The sequence below is a fragment of the Poecilia reticulata genome, chromosome 6, assembly GCF_904066995.2.
Source record: "Poecilia reticulata chromosome 6, P_reticulata-male-v2, whole genome shotgun sequence".
NCBI lineage: Eukaryota > Metazoa > Chordata > Actinopteri > Cyprinodontiformes > Poeciliidae > Poecilia > Poecilia reticulata.
This window is the reverse complement of record NC_088835.1, coordinates 5655783-5675411: the sequence shown is the minus strand read 5'-3', so window position 1 is coordinate 5675411 and position 19629 is coordinate 5655783. Positions and strand designations below refer to the sequence as shown.

The following is a 19629-nucleotide window of genomic DNA, read 5'->3' as shown; positions in this document are numbered from 1 at the left end:
TCTTCGCTCCGCTCCTTCATCATCATCATCATCATCATGCCAGACACGGAGCGTCATGTGACCCGCCCTCTCGGTGTCCAGAGGAGACAGCGCACACAGACGGCTCCAGTACGAAGAGACACACTCAGAGAGGACAGGAATAAGAAATAATATATATAAAAAAAAGAGAAACATTCTTCTGGGATCATGACGCTGCGGGACGAGCTTTTAAAGTCCATATGGCACGCGTTCACAGCTCTGGATGTGGACAAAAGCGGGAAAGTCTCCAAATCTCAGCTCAAAGTAAGTTTATCAAGTCGCACTAATTGACTTTTTTTTTCTTTTTCTTATTTTTTTTTTTTTAATAATTCATATTGATTCTTGAAGTATCAGTCAATGCTCCTCCTCACTTCTGGTATGTTTGCCTTGTTTTTAATGCCGTTCGCGTCTCTTCCTCCTCCCTGAGAACAGGGCGCCTCTGTTCGACTGCAGCAGCAGCGGAGGCGCACCTGGTGATGATGGGGCACAAATCCAACTCTTTAAACAAGTGTCCGTGGGAAAATAATCACATCTCGCGACGGAAACCGCTACTTTGTCGATTTCAGTTCGTCTCCATTCATATTTTCAAGCTGAGGAACCCACAACACAATCGCGACTATAGGGAACGTTTTCTGCAACAAAATCCCTTCTCCAGTGTCAGAAGCGCTCACTGATAGCAGCTGAGTGCCAGCCAAGCATTGTTCAGCAACAATAAAGGTCAACGTGGAGGTCAGCTGACTGGGATTCTGATGAGAGGGAGAAAAAAAAAAGAGAATTTGGCCAAGTCAGAGTTGTTTCTTGTCTTGAGTAACATGTGAAACTGTCACTACTTGAGTCAAATTGGTCACACTGCAGTTGCTTCAGCTTTATTAACTACACTGAAGTCTGTGGCTGAAAGTCCTTCCAACAGGGCCGGCACAAGCCTTTTTGGGGCCCTAATTTATTAATTTTTTTTTGGGGGGGTGGGGGCTCCCTCCCCTCATGCCAACATGTCAACACCAGATGGTTTATCATTCCTAAGCTACTCTATGTAGCACACCTATTAGCAGCGTTTGTAATTAGCTTTCATCATACCAATGCTATTAAGGCTATTGCTTTTAACCTTACAAGAATAACAAACAAAAAAAAAGGATTTTGAAATGCAGAGTGGTATTTAAGTGTGCCATATTATTTTAAATATTGGAAAGTAACACCAGCTGATAAACATTAAATTTACAGTACACGAGTTGACAAGTTTGATATCTTATTTCCCCAACGAGTAGAGATTAACCATCGCCATGCTAGCTTGGTGCTCTTGGGGTCCCCCTGGTGGTGCGGCGGACCTGAGCAACCGCTTGACTCGAGTATGTCTTTGGCTGGCCCTGCCTCCCAAGCCCCTATTCTGTATCACTCAAAAGGAGTTTGAGCTGTAATTGCAAAGTGTTGAATGGGGATCAATTGAAAATAACACCACAAAGTTTTTATACTTTTTATCTTAAAAATGACATATTCCTCTGTTTCACAATGATGGATGGTTCTGTGTTGTTCTATCACATGAAATCTCCATAAAAGGCAATAACGTTGATAATAATAAAATATAAAAAGCACGAGATGTGAATACTTTAGCATTTTATTGTTGAACTCTTCCTTTCCCCTCAAGCGACCCACATCTGCACCACAGGAACTGCAGCCGATTGCATTTCTCAAAACTCTGCAGCAGCAGTAGCAGCTGCTCCTTCACTTTGTGAACGACATTTTTCAGAGTCGATAACCAGACAGGGATTGCTCTGCAGACTTTGGATGTTCTCATTTAACTTTCATCACTGTTTGCATCCAAGTACATGCCTCACAAGATTATTGACGTACCTAAGCTTCGTCACGTTGTTTACTTTGATAAACACAAATGTTCTGAGTATTTTAGTGGGTTTTACGTGATGACCAACCCAAAGAAGTCAATAACTGTGAGACAGATCATAAAAATACTGTAGTTTTCAATTGATCATTTCTCTAAATTAAAATCTGAAAAGTTTTGCATGAATTTGTAAGCTTACTTCTGTAGAAGTGTTTAACTTTCAAAGCAAGAAAATAAATACAGAGTATCTTGTTACAAAGATAAACGTTGCCATTACAACAAGAAAGTTTCTTGTTTTGACAAGATTTATATCATTAAAACCAACATATATGTTGCTGTTCATCCCATGTTGTGTCTTTTTTAGAAGTCGCAATATGTCAGACATTCATGTTTACTCCTTGTTAACTGAGAACATTTCTTATTTTAATGAAATAAAACTTATAAGTTTTATATTTTGTTCAAACGAGAAAGCTTCTCCTTTTAATGAGTTTGGTGTCTTGTTTTCACAAGAATCTTTGTTGTTGTAATGAGACACACCTCCTGTATTTGTTTCCTAGCTCTAGCAGTGAAATGCTTTTAATAGAGCCTAAATGTGATTAACATCAGCAAAAACCCAGGTGTTCTGTGAAAGCCTCAGAAGTTTGTTAGAGAACATTAGTGAACAGACGGCTCCATCAAGACCAATGTGGTTTCTCGGTTCTGTTTTTTTTTTTTTTTACTCTCTTTCTGCAGGTGTTTTTTTGTGTTCTCTTTGTCCTTTCTTGTCTTATCTCTCTCTTTCACATTTAACTTTTTGCCCCCACCTCTCGTCTTTTCTGTTTTTCTTGTTCTCTTTCTTTTCCTGTCTCTATGGCCGTCCCCTTTAAAATAAACCCAAAGCAGTTTCTGTATGTGCTACGCTGCTGGTCAGGGAACGTACAGAAAGCAACAGAAAATCTCAGGCTGATGAACACTGGATGGATCATGGATGAAGTTTTGGAGAAGTTTTAAACAATGTTAGGTTGTGAAATGATATTCTGAGCTATGACCATCTAACGCTGCATTGTTCAGTCCGTCATCTGAAGATGGAAAGAATCTGTTGACGTGGTAACGATCATCTATGGACCCCACAAACAAACAAACTAGGGTGAAGCGTTACCGTCCAGCAGGAGCTAGCAGCGCTAGCAGTGGTGGGGTGTAAGGTTGCTCCTGCTGAGCAGAACCCAGAGACCTACATTTCTGTGTCGGTTCCCCAAGATTGAAGATGTCGTCATTAGTGTCCTTTTCATAAAATATGTGAATTTGTGCTAAATTATTTTTCCTTTCTTGTACCATTTCTTGCTGTCAATATGTCACATGTTGTTAAAAAGTGTATATCCCCTTAAATAGTCCCACATTTGGAAGAAAAATTGCATTTGTGGGTAAATGGGTAAATGGGACCCACCCATGAAAAACTCCCCAGTAAATCTCTGCCATCGCACAACAGTTTTATCTGGATGAAGTGTGATTTTGTTGGGTGACCTAAAATGAGAAGCAAGGCTCGTTTTCATTGTAGGCAAGAATTTTGCCACTCAAACCAAATGTGGTGACACTGAATAGGATCGGAAGAGCCTCTCTAAGGGCAAAAGATTTGTCACACATTGGTACAATAAAAAAGTAAATAACCCAACTGTCCTTACTTTTCTGTGCTGAATATATATTATGACACCCTTAACATAATGTTTATTTGACCTTTTTTTCCTCTTGTTTCAGGTGCTTTCTCATAACTTGTGTACGGTGTTGGGGATCCCACACGACCCGGTGGCGCTGGAGGAACATTTTAAGGACGATGACGAGGGTCCTGTTTCCAATCAGGGGTACATGCCGTACCTCAACAAGTTCATCCTGGATAAGGTCAGTCAGTGACACCTCACAGCGTGTGTGGTCACAATGAGCCCAGGACCAAACTTAGCCTTTCTGAGGTTCTTAATGTTTGTTTTCCATGTAGAATTCAAAGGTTCCTATTGGTTAACCATTGTGGACACAGTAGCAACAAAATGACTGACGTTGAGTCAGCAATCTGCTGCATGGCTTTTTATCTGCATGTAAGGAAAATGTTGCACTATCAGGGAGTTGATGGCAGAACATAAACTTTGGCAGCAGGTTGGCAAGTTGAAGTATATTTACAATATAACAGACCTTTTGTAAGAAGGCTACTCCCAGAAAGCCATAACAGCCTGATTGTTGTGACGTTTGGATCTGAGAGTGTCTCCTACAGTAACGGAGAGTTGTTTTCCAACCTTGTGGAACATGGAGTAACACTTCACTTTGTTTGCTTTCTGCTGGTCAGCTCAACGAAAGAATACCAATGTATTTTTTTTTATCACACTTACAAGATGGGTACATCTGGATGGTTTTCAGACATAAAACAAGCAATCAGGGGGTAAAAACTAAAGGAGTGGCATCTGTGACTCATTAGGGTGACACTGTGTAAACTACAGTTGGTAAGCTACAGGCGGTGAGCAACCGGCTAACTACCTGAGCAGATTGCCTGACTAGTTAACTAGTTAATATGAGTTTGTTCCATTTGTGTTACTTAGAAACAACACAATGCTAAAAAGGGTATGTTATTCTGAAGCATAGGCACGTGAAATAAGCTGTTATATTTAGCAGGTGTTTATTCAAAATAATAGAAGTTAAAGGGTGCTGTGGTGGCGCAGGGGTAAAGCACAACCTCATTGTGAACGTCACAGGTTTGATTCCCTGCCTGATGACCTTTTAAAAAATATGTTGGCGTAAAGTTAATCTAAGTGTGATACTCTTAGACGAAGGCAGGATCGGTGGGAATTGTTGTTTTTCTGCTTTTAGATCAAAGGAATGCGCTTATTTAGTTTTAAATTTTGCATAAATACAATGAAATCAAATAATCAGAAGGTTATCGTAACATCAAACTCTCACAGCAGCCCTACAGGGTACAATAACACTGTGGTTTTCAACAGGAAATTAGCAATAACTTAGAACGGTTTAGGTGGAATTACCACAAGACAGGACAAACGTCAAACATTTTTTACTATTTTCCACTTCTTCAGTATTTAAATCAGATCATAAAGTTTGTTACTAAAGTATAAAATTGGTTGCCATTTAATTCTGGAGGTGTAGACCCTTTTGCTCAGTTTACTAGCTAGCATGCTAGCTATATACACAGAGTAACCTGCTGTGTGTCTTCCTTTCAGTGTTCACTCAGTATCCTTGGAGCTAAACGCTGACTTCGCTCATTAAAATATCTGCGCCTTCATGGTGGCGTCACCGTCACTGTATAAAAGGCCTGTGGTGTTCGTTCAGCTGGACAGTCTGAAACGGCCTTTTCTTTCTGTTACATGACATCATACCAAGAGGTTACTGTCAACGGGAGCTGCTGTGGCTCAAGCTCTTATTAGAATATAGAAATGTGTGAAAATAAGACCATGTTACTGTGGCAACCCAACAGGGACAAACCAAACCAATGAGTGCATTTCTGATAGCCAAGGCAGTTTGGACTACACAGTAATCATCTAGTTATCTGACATTTTTAACTGTAGCTTATTGTACGCTGGATATTTTAGTGATTATTTCTCTATTTCCTTATTTCCCTTCGTGTGCTGGGATGACCAGTGTCTCTTGTGACTTCAACATCTGGAAATGCAAAACAGATTGAAAAACGTGACCTGAGGTTTAATTACCCATCATGCTGGTGATCCCAGCTTTAGTTCATGTTTAGTAAAAATACCACATGGTGTTAAAACTTAAAATAAAAATGTATAACATGAATAGATTTATTGTAGTTTTCAAAATATGCAATTCATTCCATTTAATTTTCCACATGTTGAAAATGATTTTTTTGCACATTATTATTTGTAAAGTACCTCTGCAGGAAGGTGAACCTGAGCTCCAGCAAAGTATTCTGCGGCCTTTGAAGGGGCAGTGTCATGTAAAATGTACATTTTTGGGTTTATATCATGTTATAATGATATAAACCCAAACCTGGAGTGCAGGTTTTTGCCTGCACTCCAGGCAGGCAAAAACCTGCCTGGAGTGCTGCTTTGATCCTTCCAAGCATTATTGAGAAATCCTGTTATCAACATGGCAGCCATTGAGCTCAAAGGTGGATTTATAGCTTCACCTTTGAGGTGTTTCTGAACTTCTACCTCAGAGCAGCTGACCCCATGTCTCCCCCACTAAGCTCCTTCAGACTAGCCAGCAGCAATTAGCAAACACCCTTTAAGAGGTTTCCTTCATGAGTTGTCCTGTTTATTGTCTCTCTGTCCCTACACTCCAAAAGAATCCCCACAGCATGATGAAGTCACTTCCATGTTTCACTGTAGAGATTGTGACTCTAGATAATGTTCAGTACTAGTTTCCTGCCAAGCATGGCCCATTTTTATGATGACTTCTTCCAGATGTTTGTCCTTTAATGTGTAGCTTCATTACCACTGGCCACTCGTTCACTGAGGCCAGTGTTTTGATCAACAAATACTTATAGCTATGTCAATCTGTTATTTTCTTTCCATTTCACATTTATGTCCTTCTTTGTTTGTTGGTCCATCACATAAAAAATCAGTTGTTTGCTTTTGCAAATGTATTGATAATTAATCAATAATAATAACTAACTGATCTATTGACTGTAGTTTCAAGGAAAACACACATTCCCTCATTTGGGAATATCTTTGGTTTCTTTCTGTTATTTGGTTTATTAGACCTGGTGCTGATGTCAGCATGTCTGCGACTAAATCGCTGCATTACAAAATTGTTCTCCACTACCTGGTGAGTTCATTTCACCAGAGATAACTTGGCTGCAAACTGTCAACATTAGTGCACTGGAAGAAACTCTGGGAATTCCTTTTATCAAAGTTTCCTCACTAGTTCCTTGTTCCTTTTGGTATCGGGTCATAAAGCTGTAAAGCGTGTTTTACGACTACCAAGTCTGACACCGTTTGGTGTGTGAAGTAGGTGACAGATGCAAATGAGAGACTAATTTGATTCAGTGTTAATGTTGTCTAACAAAATGTGTCAGACATTCTCTGCAATTTTACGCAAGAAAAAAATCAAAAGGTTCATTCAGCACAAACCGACGCATTTACTCAAGCCTGGACGTCAGACTAATCAATTACCAGCTTAAGGTGCTTTCTGAACAAATGCAGTCTGACTGTGACTTCTAATAAAATAATTAACACTCACCCCTCCTTCCTAACATTGTTTGTACTTTTCCACACACAGCCACCCCCCTGGCCTGTGGACAAGGGTGGAAGGGGTGGCTGTCGACGCTTTGGACCGCTGAGGAAACTCCACCCTGTCACACAAGGAAATCGTGTTGAATGGGCCCCGAGTGTGAACCAGAATAAAAAATTAAAAAATAAATCCTGTTGAACATTTAAATAGAACAGAGGCCAGGAGAAACTGCATCCATGTGTTTTTAAAAGTGGAAAATAGAGGAAGATAGAAGAAGTGCATCTTCCTCAGTGACTCGCTGTTTCTTTATAATAAAGCAGGATATAAAGTTGTTTTTAATCTTGTGACAGAACTCAGTGAGTTGGGACAGTCTGTCATTTAGTGTAGAGGCTAAAACACAAACAGTAAAAGCATTAAACGGGCAGTACGATGTAAAATTGACTTTACTAAAGTTTACATCATGTTATAATGTTATTCCCTCGTCAAAACATCCATGAAGTGTTGTTTTGATTCTTTTATGCATGATTGAGAAATCCTTTAATCTCCCGTGGCAACCATTCAGCTTTTCAAAACGGCTGGGTGGACGTAGCTCCGCCTTCAAGGATTTACACTCTTGATCCACTTTGTTTTAGTAAAATATTGTCTATTCAGGATAATATTGAAGAAATAAAACCAACAAATGTCTTCAGAATTTAAATCTTTTCAGGTTTAATAAAAAATAAAGAGAAGTGACCTTGAATTCTCTCAACCTAGCAATTTTTGGTCCAAATGGTAAAACGTTTGGACACCACTGCACTAATATAGTGAAAAAGGTGGATCTTTAGTCAGGATAGCAGATATAAGTTGTGTGATAACTCTAGAGAGAACCGCTGCTCTGGTGGGACAATGATGAGTTCAGACCTTTACGTCCCGCCCAGTGAAATTTAGTGGTGGCAGCACCATGCTATAAGGGCAAGAAAGTTGGTCAGAGGATGGAGATATATGCAGAAGTACAGATGTATATACGTATATATATATGCAGCTTTAATCAAAAACAGATTAAAGCTGCAGTTTATATAATATTTTTTCCTCCATGGTAAGTTCTTTCTCCTCCATTAGCATATTTAGCGGTGGGAGGAGGAGCTGCACCTTGAAGGTGGAGCTAGGTCCAACCAGGCGTTTTACACAGTTGGAATGGTTGCCGTAGGAGATTAATGGATTTCTCAAGGAACAATCTCAGAGAAGCGACCAGTTCATCCTGGCTCTGATAAACAAGGAAATGCAGAATGAACTTTAAAAACTGAAGCTGAAGTTTGGACCCAGAAAATCAATAAACTAATAAACACGTGGCAGGTTAGTATCTTACTTGAAATATGTGAACTTGGACTGGAAATAGGGCAGCAGGACAGAACCAGTGAGCCATAAGGAAAAAGACAAATGGGGAAAACACAGTACAAAGATGATGTGGGAAGCAAATCCCTGTTTCACAACATCAGCTAGCTCCTCCTCTGCCTTGCTGTAACCTCTGATTCACTCCCAACCCACCCAGATACAACAACCTCAACATATGATCAGTGCTGTTCCTCCTCGTCTCAGCAGTGCTGTTTACCGTGGTGCTTCTTTAAAGATGTATTTGTTCTGAAATATGATATAATATTTATTATGGATTGAGTCTATTTCTCAGCATTCATGTCATTTCTTCCAACTCCACCCAAACATCTATTGTTTAGAGCATCATGGGGCGTCTGGAGGGCTTAGAGGCGGCTCTGCAGGAGCTTTGTAGTTCTGCAGAAAAAGCAGCTGTGTTGAACATCAGTCATGTCAGCTACTTTAAAGGTAGACTATTGTCACGGCTAAATCCATTTTTTGACAGTCTTATCAGTATATAAAGCTGTTCTATATTTGGGTAAAACTGAGTAAAAGAGATCTTCGCACTAACTTTGCTTCATGCTGCATTATAACCAAACAGAATGTGTTTGTCTGTGCTACAATGCATTTTAGTAACTACTTTAAATCGGGACAAAAGATCTTTCAACAAATTTGTAAAATAAATAAATCAATAATAATAATAATTTATAGATAATAGATATATAAAATATGTAGATATGGTTTAATTATGTGAAAGTTTTTTTTATGATTTTTTTTTTCTTTAGTCATCCATTTGACTTTTTTTTAATTGTGTAACATAAATAACAAATTAACTGTTTAGTTTCTACAAAGTCATGTTTTTGTATTTGGGAGTTGAATAAACAACAGGAATATTCCCTAAAACTGAAATCCTGACTTTAAAAGTCACTGACTGACTTTAAAAGTTAGTGGCTAGCATGTATAGCAATAGCAACTACAGTGAAATTTGCAAGGATGAACTATTTATTACCCCCATCCCATACATACATTTTGTATCTTAACATATGGCATTTGTAGTATTTTACCATTTTTAGTTTTTTACATATTCCTTTAGTGTTTGCTTGATTTGTACTTGTACTGCTACTGGTCGTTAGCGCTACATCAATCATCAAAACCAACTGGATTCTTGACTTCCGTCTAAAATACCCTGAGCTCAGTTTTGGTGTTATTTTCCAGATCTCTGCTCCTATTTCCAATGGAGTATTAGCATTACCATTTATTCAATGAATAAACTGATCCTATTGGGGCTAGCTGCCCAGCTATAACTTCAGTGAAGTAAACTTGCCAAAGCAAATCTGAAATAATTCAAACTTTAAAGTGACCTGTTGTACTCGGGAAAGGTGTCAACTCAAAAACGATGTTGACGATTTCGTGAACACTCTGAAAAGTCTTGGCCACTTCTGTATAATTCCTCTGTCAGAAGACATTTTCTGTCAGAGCACTAGAGTAAATCAGACTGGAATCAGTTTCTAAGTCATGATGTATATTAGGTAAAGAATGCCGACGGCAACTCCAGTTGGTCTTGTCATTCATTGATACGGTTAAAATGGCCATTTTATCTTAGAAGGGAAAACCACTTCAGTATACAAGAGTTACAGGTCCTGGTTTGCCCTGGGCGTTTGTTAGCTAGCCGCTAACAAACGCATTTCTGTGGTGGTAGCATTTCTGTGCTACCACCACAGAAATGCTTCCATGCCTCGGGGTGTGGCTTAGGGATTCACTGTAAATGTCTGGTTATGTCACATGTTGACATGAAACGCTGGTTTTGTGCGTACTAAGGAAAATCACCAAACCTCCAGTGAAACCACAGCATTTCTAAGGTGTGTTTGGGAAAAGCCTCAGTTGTTTGTGTGCCGGAGGTTGTTGAAACATGTTTATTCATGTAACTCACCTGTCACATGGAACAACAAGCTGATAAATTTCTGGTTATCAGTAAAAGATGAGTGACGTTGGTTTAGTCATGTCTGCTGCAGCCATTTTTAGCTGTTGGAAATCTAAAAATAGCTTTGATGATTTAATAATGGAAGAACATGTTTTATATTTGCTCATCCAGCAAATATAACCACACCACCGCAGGGTGGAGTATCACTTTAACATCCAGCACTGGTTTCCACACAGACGTTTACCCTAAATGAGCACGACAGAGAGTTGCATCAGATCATGAGTGGTTTCAGAATAGTCCTCTACTCTTTGGCGCAGTTATTGCTTTGGTTTTTTTCTCTTTCACAACACTGAATGTGTCAATTCTGTGGCATGTTACAGATTTTAGCAGAAGAAAAGTGTCTTCCGAAAAGTTCTGTCATGGTGTTAAACAAACATAGTTCTCAACCGTTTTTCTTTTAAGCTAAAACACATTTGAACCTGTGACTTCTTTCATGATCACTGTGATTCATACAGAGGAAGTCCAAAAATAAATTAATCAAACACAACATAAAACCAATACTGCGCCAAGACTGCTGAAAAAGTCAATTTATAGCAATGTACTCAGTTCAGAAAACATGAAAGTAAGAAAAAAATACATTCCAGTTTTTTTTGATAATATTTCGGTAACACTTTATTTGAAGGGGTGTGCATAAGACTGACACGACACTGTCATAAACATGACATAACACCTGTTATGAACATAAAGACGTCTTTATGAATGTTTATGACAGTTGTCATGAAGTGTCATTCGGTAAATAATGACACTTTTAATGCAAAGTTGCTCTAAAAGTTGCATTGAAAGTCCATTAAAAATGCCAAATTTGCATTCAATTATCATAATTTACAAAATCATGCAGTTGACACTTTTAATGGACTTTTAATGCAACTTTTAGAGCAACTTTGCATTAAAAGTGTCATTATTTACCGAATGACACTTCATGACAACTGTCATAAACATTCATAAAGACTCCTTCGTGTTCATGACAGGTGTTATGTCATGTTTATGACAGCGTCACGTCAGTCATATGCACACCCATTCAAATAAAGTGTTACCAACGTTTCTTTAGACAAAAAGCAAACGTTCTGTATCAAGTTAAATATACATCAGGTATTAAATAATCTCAGAAATGTTACTTTATTTTTGTATCCATTGAACAAGCATGGCTCCTCTGGAAGTGTTGCTGTGGAAAACTTTGTTCTCCCTAAAAGTAAAACATCAGGAATGCTTAGTTTTGCAAATGTATCTGAATGAATCTGAAAACTGCTGGAGTCATGTCCTTTAAACAGAGACCAGATCTGACTGCAGGTCAGCATAAACACCTAGGAACCACCGTCAAACACAGTGATGGAGGTGTGATAACTCTGGGTTTTTTATGGCCACAGCATGTGGGTCATGCTTTATTTATTTGAATTATATATGAGGTCTTAAGTTTGGCGGCGAGAGCTCGGATAAAATAATGGCATACAAATATCAAAAAACTGTTGGTCAAAAATACGTCTTCAAAGATGTCAGACTAAGTGGTTCTCATTAGAATATTAAACGAAAACCTGATTAAAGATGCAAAACAAATCAAATTTTAAACAGAGAGGTTTTTCTTTTTGCTTGCTGACCTTAGAGCTGTAGTTGGAGGATGTGGTTTTAACTATAGTATCATAGGAGGGAGTTTTACCATAAAGAGCCTTGAAAGTTACAGTCTGGATTTTTAAAACGGATTCTAAAATCAACAGGTTACTAGTACAAAGATATTAACACAGCAGGATCGTGATCTTCTCTGATGGTTTGGACCGACTGAATGAATTCTGTTGATGCTTACAGAAGACAGGAAATAAAAGCATGAATAATCATCTCGAGTTCCTGTTTTTAAACCCGGCTTCTTGGTTCACAAATATTTCTCACATGACAAATGGTTTTGAGTACGCTGTTCTGAGTGACCTTCAAGAGACCTTGATTTGTTAGAAAACAACTGCTGCATTTCTTAGAAACTGAACTGACTGGTGAAGAAGTCGGACAGAAAACGACTTCTGCAAAACATTCTTCAAGAACTTATTTAATCTCAGTTCGTCCTTCATTTTGAACAGACCGGTTTGCTATTTTGGCTTCATCTGTCTACCAAATGTCTTAGCTCTTTTAGCCTTTGCCTATGTGGTCCTTGCTGTAATCGGGTCTGCTTCACCCTAAACCTTCAGATTGCCAGTTAATCTCAGGGCAACACACGTAATCAATCAAATCAATCAAATTTTATTTGTATAGCACATTTCAGCAGCAAGGCATTTCAAAGTGCTTTAAAGGAGCTCTTTACGTTTACGTAATGTAAAATCATCTTTTTTTGATCATGTTATAATATTGTTTCCTCATCAGAAACATACCGGATTTATTGCCAGGTTGATTCTATTGTTATTTCTTCAATTCATGTTTGAGGAATCCTTTAAATGGGATGTGTTGTAAATTTTCCAGGCACTTGGTGCCTTTTTATAGACCATTACCCCCAATGACCCCACTAGGGACAAGAGTGTACAGAAAATGAATGGATGGATATGACTTAAAAGAAATGTGACTTTGTAATTTCACTCCTTGAAATTGGGCCTCTCTGTCTCTTTAAAAATTCCTGCTCTTTCTGAAACTCCTCATTCAGGAAGTCATCTCAACATGGCTCCTCTATTAACCCTTTAACAACATTTTTACCAGCGTTTCACTGAGGAGAAGCTCCTATAACGAGCTCAGCTTATGCACTGTTCCACCAGAGGTTTGCTAATTGCTGCTGGCTAGTCTGCAGGAACTGAGTGGGGGAGTTAAAACAACTGAAGGCTGCATAGTTACTTGCTTGTGCTATAAAATAATTCTATATGCCTGGAAAACACATAACACTGCTCCTTTAAGAGCAATTTATGGGGTGCAGTGTGGGACGGCTGTATGAGGAGACCCTGGAGCCATACCACCAGGCAGACGGCTATTTCAGCTTTAATAAAACAATAATGATGGAGTGTTATTGTTCACTTCAGGTTAAATTTAAACAATTATGTAAACACCATACATAAAAGATTGTCTCATTTTAGTTCTACCTTACCTAGAATAGTTGTTAGCTATTCAGGTTAGATACCAACTTTTGTTTTTGACCGAGATCAGATATTTAGATGAATGAAGTGAAAACTGAAGCATCCTGTACCTGTGCTTCTGCTTAAAGTTTCCGATCACAGATCTAGATTGAAGCTTTACCTCGTCTTCAGCGTGGAGCGTTAGTTGGGTCTTACTGAACAGAGAGGAACCCAGCGGGATGAGATGTGCTGCTATTCCACAACACTGCACAGTCAGCCTGCCAGCAGTCTCCATGGAAACGTCACTGTTCACCAACTCTAAGAAAACATTTCCCTCTCCAGCTCCAATTGTACCTTTTCAAGAGCGTTCTACCCACTTTGCTCTGGAATGTGAGAACCAAAAACAAAGGCTGGTTTCTGATTCTTGTCACAGGTTTGAACCGCCACAGCAGCTCTGCAGTCATATCAACTTTTGCCTGATTACAGCTCTGGGTCATTCTCCATGCTTGTTTTCCCACAACAGCTGACCTTAATTGCAGGAGCAGTAAATATCCGTGTTTATAGCAGCATTAAAAGTTCATATCAAGAAAAATTGAGCACTAAAAACCTGGGGTTTTCCTCTGACAGCTTCTCAGATCTACAGACTGAAAGTTGCACCCAGATGGTTCAACCTGAGATAAGCAGTGTTCTTACCACAGATTGTATTTGAGATTCAAACTTGGACTTTGGTTCCTTCTACTGCATGAACATGCACTCTGGCTACATGTTTAATCCTAGAGAAAGATTTTTTTTAAATCTCCAGCAGGGTTTCTTCCAAGATTAATAGCTAATAGTTTAGCTTTTGACAGTGTCTCTCGCTTCCTGAGCTGTTCATCTCTGCAGCTCTCCCAGAGGTAACACAGGCCTTCTGGCTGCTTCTCTGATTTAGTCAGGTTTCGCTGGATAGCCGATATTTTGCTGCCGAGTCATTCAATGATTTCTAAACTAACAAATGTATTTTAAAGTGTATTCTCTGAGCTACAGGGAGCCAATGGTAGGGCTTTGGGGTGATTTGCTCTATTTTCTTAGTGTTAGTGAGGACGCCAGCAGTTGTATTCTGAATCAGTTGAAGTTGTTGAACTTTTTAGGCAGCCCCGTAAAGATACAGTTGCAGCAGTCAATTTGGATTAAGGTAGACGGATAGATACGTTTCTAAAAATCTTGATGGGACATTAGTAACTTTATTCCTGGAGAGGTGACAGAAGGCCGCCTTTGTAATCGTCTTTATGTGACTCTGAAGGTCCAGATCTCGATTGTCTCTTTCTTTCATCTTATCTGTTTAGTTGGTCATATCTTGGAAGGTTTGTAGTTGTGCCAGATACTATTTTCGTCATAAATTGATGGTTTGGACAGCTCTTCATGTTTAAAGTTTGAGATGTTGTTACGACCCTAACAGTTTAAACGTCTCCATGATTTCATCTCTGATCTGCTGTCGTCGTTAGTCTTCACTAGGCTTTCTTTACTAATGTTCTCCATCAAACCTCTGATTTCATAGAACGATTGTGCTGGTCTGCTGAAATTAAATGAACACAGATGTTCTGTATTTACTGAGTGTGTGTCCTCTGGAGGGCAGTCTTGAAAATGTCCCTCTTGAAAATGAGATCTAGATGTCAACTGGGTTTACCTGGTTAAATAAAGGAAATTAAAAAAATTAAACAAAATAATTTTCCTGGTTTAAATAATAATGCATGGATCACTTTTAAATTTTATTTATCAATGTTCTCTTACAAACATCTGAGGCTTTTGCACAAAAAATGCACTTATACTGAGATTAACTTACACAGAGGTAACAGTATCCGACTACTGAATGCGCATGGTTGTACTTTATTCAGGGGTATCGATGTGAAATGGGGTATAACTTAAACACAAGTCATGTTTTGGGCTTTTATTAAAAAAAAAAGGAAAACCGAGTACTATTTTCATCCCAATTCAAGGTTACACACCACTTTCTGCTGGGCTTCCAAAAAAAACCAAAAAAAACCCAAAAACAATAACATGCATTCTATTGTGCTGCTGGTGGCATAAAAAAATGTGAGAAAGTTCAAGGTTATGAAATGTTGAAGTGGTTTTATCTTTTGACAAACTGTTCTTGTTTGTGGGAAGAAAAACTCTCTTCCTTGTTTCCGAACAGATAATTCACAAGACCTGCTTTGTTGTCCTCCTCCTCACACCTCCCACCCTCCTTCTCTCTGCAATAGGCGAAGGATAACTTTGACCGCCAGGAGTTCAATAAAATGTGCTGGACGTTGTGCTTTAGGAAGAACCTGGGTCAGAAACAGCTCTTCATCTCCAATGACGACGCCTTCAAGATATGGTGCATATTCAACTTCCTGTCTGAGGACAGATACCCGCTGATCATCGTCACAGAGGAGGTGAGATTACATCACAGCAGCAGTCCCTACACTGAAGGAAAGGTCATGGGGGGAAAGGGGGACATTTTTTTCTCCTCTACTAAAAATGTATCACTAGCTATTATTCATGTTACAAAAGAAACATGGAAATTACTACTGTAAAAATAAAATGGCTCTTTGGTATCTATAAAACCCAGACAGGAGGCTTCTGTTTGCTTAATTTCCTGAAGGCATTTAATTGGATTAGATTTTATTCAGGGTTAGTAAAATGTACTATGGTGCACGACTTCATGTTGACTGATTAGATAAAATACACTAAAATTTATGGTAATAAGGTGGCAAAATGTACAAAAAGCACCACATTTAGACACATTGGATGTTATTGTTTACATCCAAAATTTTCACACGCATGCTCACAACACAGGAGGGCAAAAAGACGATTGTTTTACTGCCATCCAGTGCTGCACTGCTGCAGTAGAGCAACTCCGTTAACAAAATGAAACCTGCAGAAGTTGGTATGTTTCATTTATTTCAGTGCACCGCAATGACAAATAAATAGTCATCGTCAAGCTAGCATAGCTTGCTACCTTGAGCAAGTTCCTTGTTGTCCTTTGCTTTATTGTTTCTTTTTTAAAAACTTTTTACTGGCCTGTAAAACATGATACGCTTGGACCTTATCTTGTTGTAGTGTTGACAATTAGTAGCAAAATGCTGCATCCCTTTTTCTTTTATGCACCACCTGCACATTTAAAATTTAACACATTATGTTGACAACTTGACAGCGAAAACTAAAGGTAGTAATTGTTGGCAAGCTGTCTTTTTTCTTTTGCCCTCCATACAATAAATACATGGGATTACACACAAACATTTCAGTATGTATCCTATTTTATCAGTTTTGCCCTGCCGTTGTGAAAATGTGTGTGAAAGCAGCTGTGAAACAGCATCTCTGAAGCATTTCAGCGGTTGATCTTTATCATTGCACGGCGGTGGAGATGCATTTCACCCGGCAACAGCAAAGCCTCCATATTTGATTTCCACAGAGTTTAGTTTTGTTGCATCTGTTTAGGAAATTTAGCAGAAACCTGAATGAAAATGTGAAGAACATGAACTCCCTCCCTCTCATATTCCAAATTTGTAATACCAAATGGATTAAACAATCTCTTTATTGATACTAAGCGACTCATGTTGATCAGATAAAATGCATACTAACAGGAACACCCAGTTCATGGTTTTAAAAATAAACCTATTAAAAATTGTTTCCGCCCTGCGAATTAAAACTCGTTAAAAACAAATTTAAATAAATATGAGCTCATGATGAGCGTGTGCAAGTTTGTGATGTCGTTCACACCAGAGAGACACTTTTAGCAAAGTGACAAATTTCTGGCTGGTAACTAGAGGAAGTCACAAATTTACAAGATATGAATGGAGTCATGTTAACCAGTTAATCTGAACTTCTCGTTTCAGTCGTTTGCTGTTGAAATAAGTTTTTGTTTAAATTCTCCAGCAGTTCTGCAAACCGGAGGCGATTCTACTGTAACAGACATTCAGAGTGATGTGCTGCATACGTGGTGCGTTGCTGTTTCACCCGTTGGTCAGTTGCTCAAGAGCAGAAAAGGAAGTTTCCAGCTTCCTGTTCTTTTACAAATGCTGGAAGATTTACTGTTGAGTACGACAAACATCAGAGTTGAATCACAGGATTGTTTGTTGAATTGAAACGACATTTTAAACACTTTACTCGGCTAATGTAGACTTCTACTTTTTTAAAAGGTAGAAAAATCAGGGAGAGTTGCTGTTTCTTCTGTTCAATTCATAAATACTTTATTCATCCCTAAAGGACCTTAAATGTTTCTCCCAGTTGTAAAAAAGATCTGTTGTTGCCGTGGTTACCCACTACAGCAACTGTTAGAAGGTACTAAAAAAGTAAGAGACTTCCTTTCAGCTGCACAGCATCCATAATTAGAAGTGACTGATATGGACTTGAGGTTTTATCACAACATTTTGTTTAACTCTAAAAGTGACATTAAGAGCTACTTAGTACTTTTTAATGTAACTTTAGGACTGTGAATATTGCTCTTGAAAAACATTCCCAGTCACTTATAGATTTGTATCACTGAGCTGCACACAGTAACTTCATTTAAGCCCATTTTTAAATGTATTGGTATTTATTGATGCTCTCACTGAACAAACTGTAGAAAATGCCAACAATACGCACCATTCAGTTTTTTTTTTTCTTTTGGACATCATTAGTTGGAATTTATCGTAACAACAATAAACCAGGATTTTATCACAAAAAGAAATTTATCACAATAAACGATAAACACCAAATCTTATCAAGTATATTTGGTCTAGTTTCTAGTACAAATTTGTTAGTATACTTGAAATAAGACAAAACTAACTTAGAAGTAACTTTACAGGAAGATATAGGTGTTTGTTTTAAGACAATAATTCTTGAATATAGGAGTCCCACTGGCAGATTATTTCACTTAGAACATGGGAAAAATGTCTTAATATAAATTAAATTATCTTCCAGTAGAACTAGTACTTTTTCATCAATATTAAGGAATTATTGTCTTAAAACAAGCTCCTATAACTTGCTGAAATGTTACCTAGTATACTCAGTGAACTAAGATATTTGCATTAGAAACCAGACAGAAAATACTTGGTAAGATTTTGTGTTTTTGCAGTGTGAATGTCCACACCTAGGAATAACTCCGTGAAATCCAACGGTGTTTGTTGTGCTTTTCCCTTTCGTAGCAACCGAACTTGGACTTGACCGTATGCGGCGTGTGTCCTCTTCCACAGATTGAGTATTTCTTGCGTAAGCTGACGGAGGCGATGGGAGGAAGCTGGGTGGAGGAGCGTTTCGAGGACCTGAAGCTGGAGCTGAACTCCAAGCAGCAGTGTCTGAATGTGTGGGAGCTGATCACGCTGGTGGGCTCAGGCCAGTTCAGCAAGGGCATGGACCAGCAGACGCTGTCCATGGGGATCAGCGAGGTCTACCAGGAGCTCATCCTGGATGTCCTCAAACAGGTGGGCAACACTTCACCTCCTTCTGGTTTCAGACTGTCTGGTTGATTAACAACTACTATCAGGTTTGATATCTGCACATGATACAAGTCCAAGACTTTTTCTTCCTTTTCATTAGGAAATAACTCGGCTTTGTCCATTGGTCCACCACAGAAAATAGTTCCTGCTTAACGTATATACCAGTGGTATCCAAACCTTTGTCCTGTGGGCAAAATTTACTTTCTGATTATTATTTTTTTTAGTTTTTGTTTTACAACAGTAAATAATATTTTTATGAAACATGTTTATCATTAAAAACCCAGCTTCAGATTGTTGCTTTATTAAAAGGAAAACGGACAATTTCCAAAATTTTTGGGTTATCGGTTGTTTTTTATTTTGTTGGCCACATTTTTACCTTTCATGACACCCCTGATATACTCTACGCTGTGTATTTCCCTCATTTTAGACATCGTTTCAACCAGCCAGGTTATATTTAACTGTGGAATGGAGCCATCATGTCAGCACAAGCTAACAGTAGCTCCTCCCACTGCCAGGCAGAGACTCTGGCATCAAGGAATCATAGTCATGATTTTCGTCAGTAAATACTTAACCGATGACTATAACCACTATTATATACAGTTATTCATATTTCTGTATCAAATCTTTAGAACTATGGAACCTAAAAATTGCAGCACCATGATGGATGTATTGAACAGAGGAACTATGATTGTTTTTGCTAATGTAACCATGGTTTCCGCTTGTTTAAGTCAAGCTAATGTGTCCATGAAAGTGACTCTTCTTGTCGGGGCTCGTAGACGGCCGTAATTACAAAAGTTGTAACCAGCTAGCTTAGAAACCGACCCGTACTTTCCCCTCCTG

The 19629-nt window shown here is 38.6% G+C and overlaps 1 protein-coding gene across 1 annotated transcript in view; it reads left to right on the top strand.

Annotated features, from left to right (window-relative positions):
* The first annotated feature begins 45 nt into the window (after positions 1–45).
* The window catches only part of swap70b (switching B cell complex subunit SWAP70b), a 34476-nt gene continuing 14892 nt past the window's right edge, over positions 46–19629 (top strand). The window contains exons 1-4 of the mRNA XM_081607713.1: positions 46–282; positions 3581–3721; positions 15592–15765; positions 18547–18774. Coding sequence (XP_081463839.1) covers positions 187–282; positions 3581–3721; positions 15592–15765; positions 18547–18774 — 639 coding nt within the window. The 5' untranslated portion in view covers positions 46–186. The remainder of the gene's footprint in view (positions 283–3580; positions 3722–15591; positions 15766–18546; positions 18775–19629) is intronic.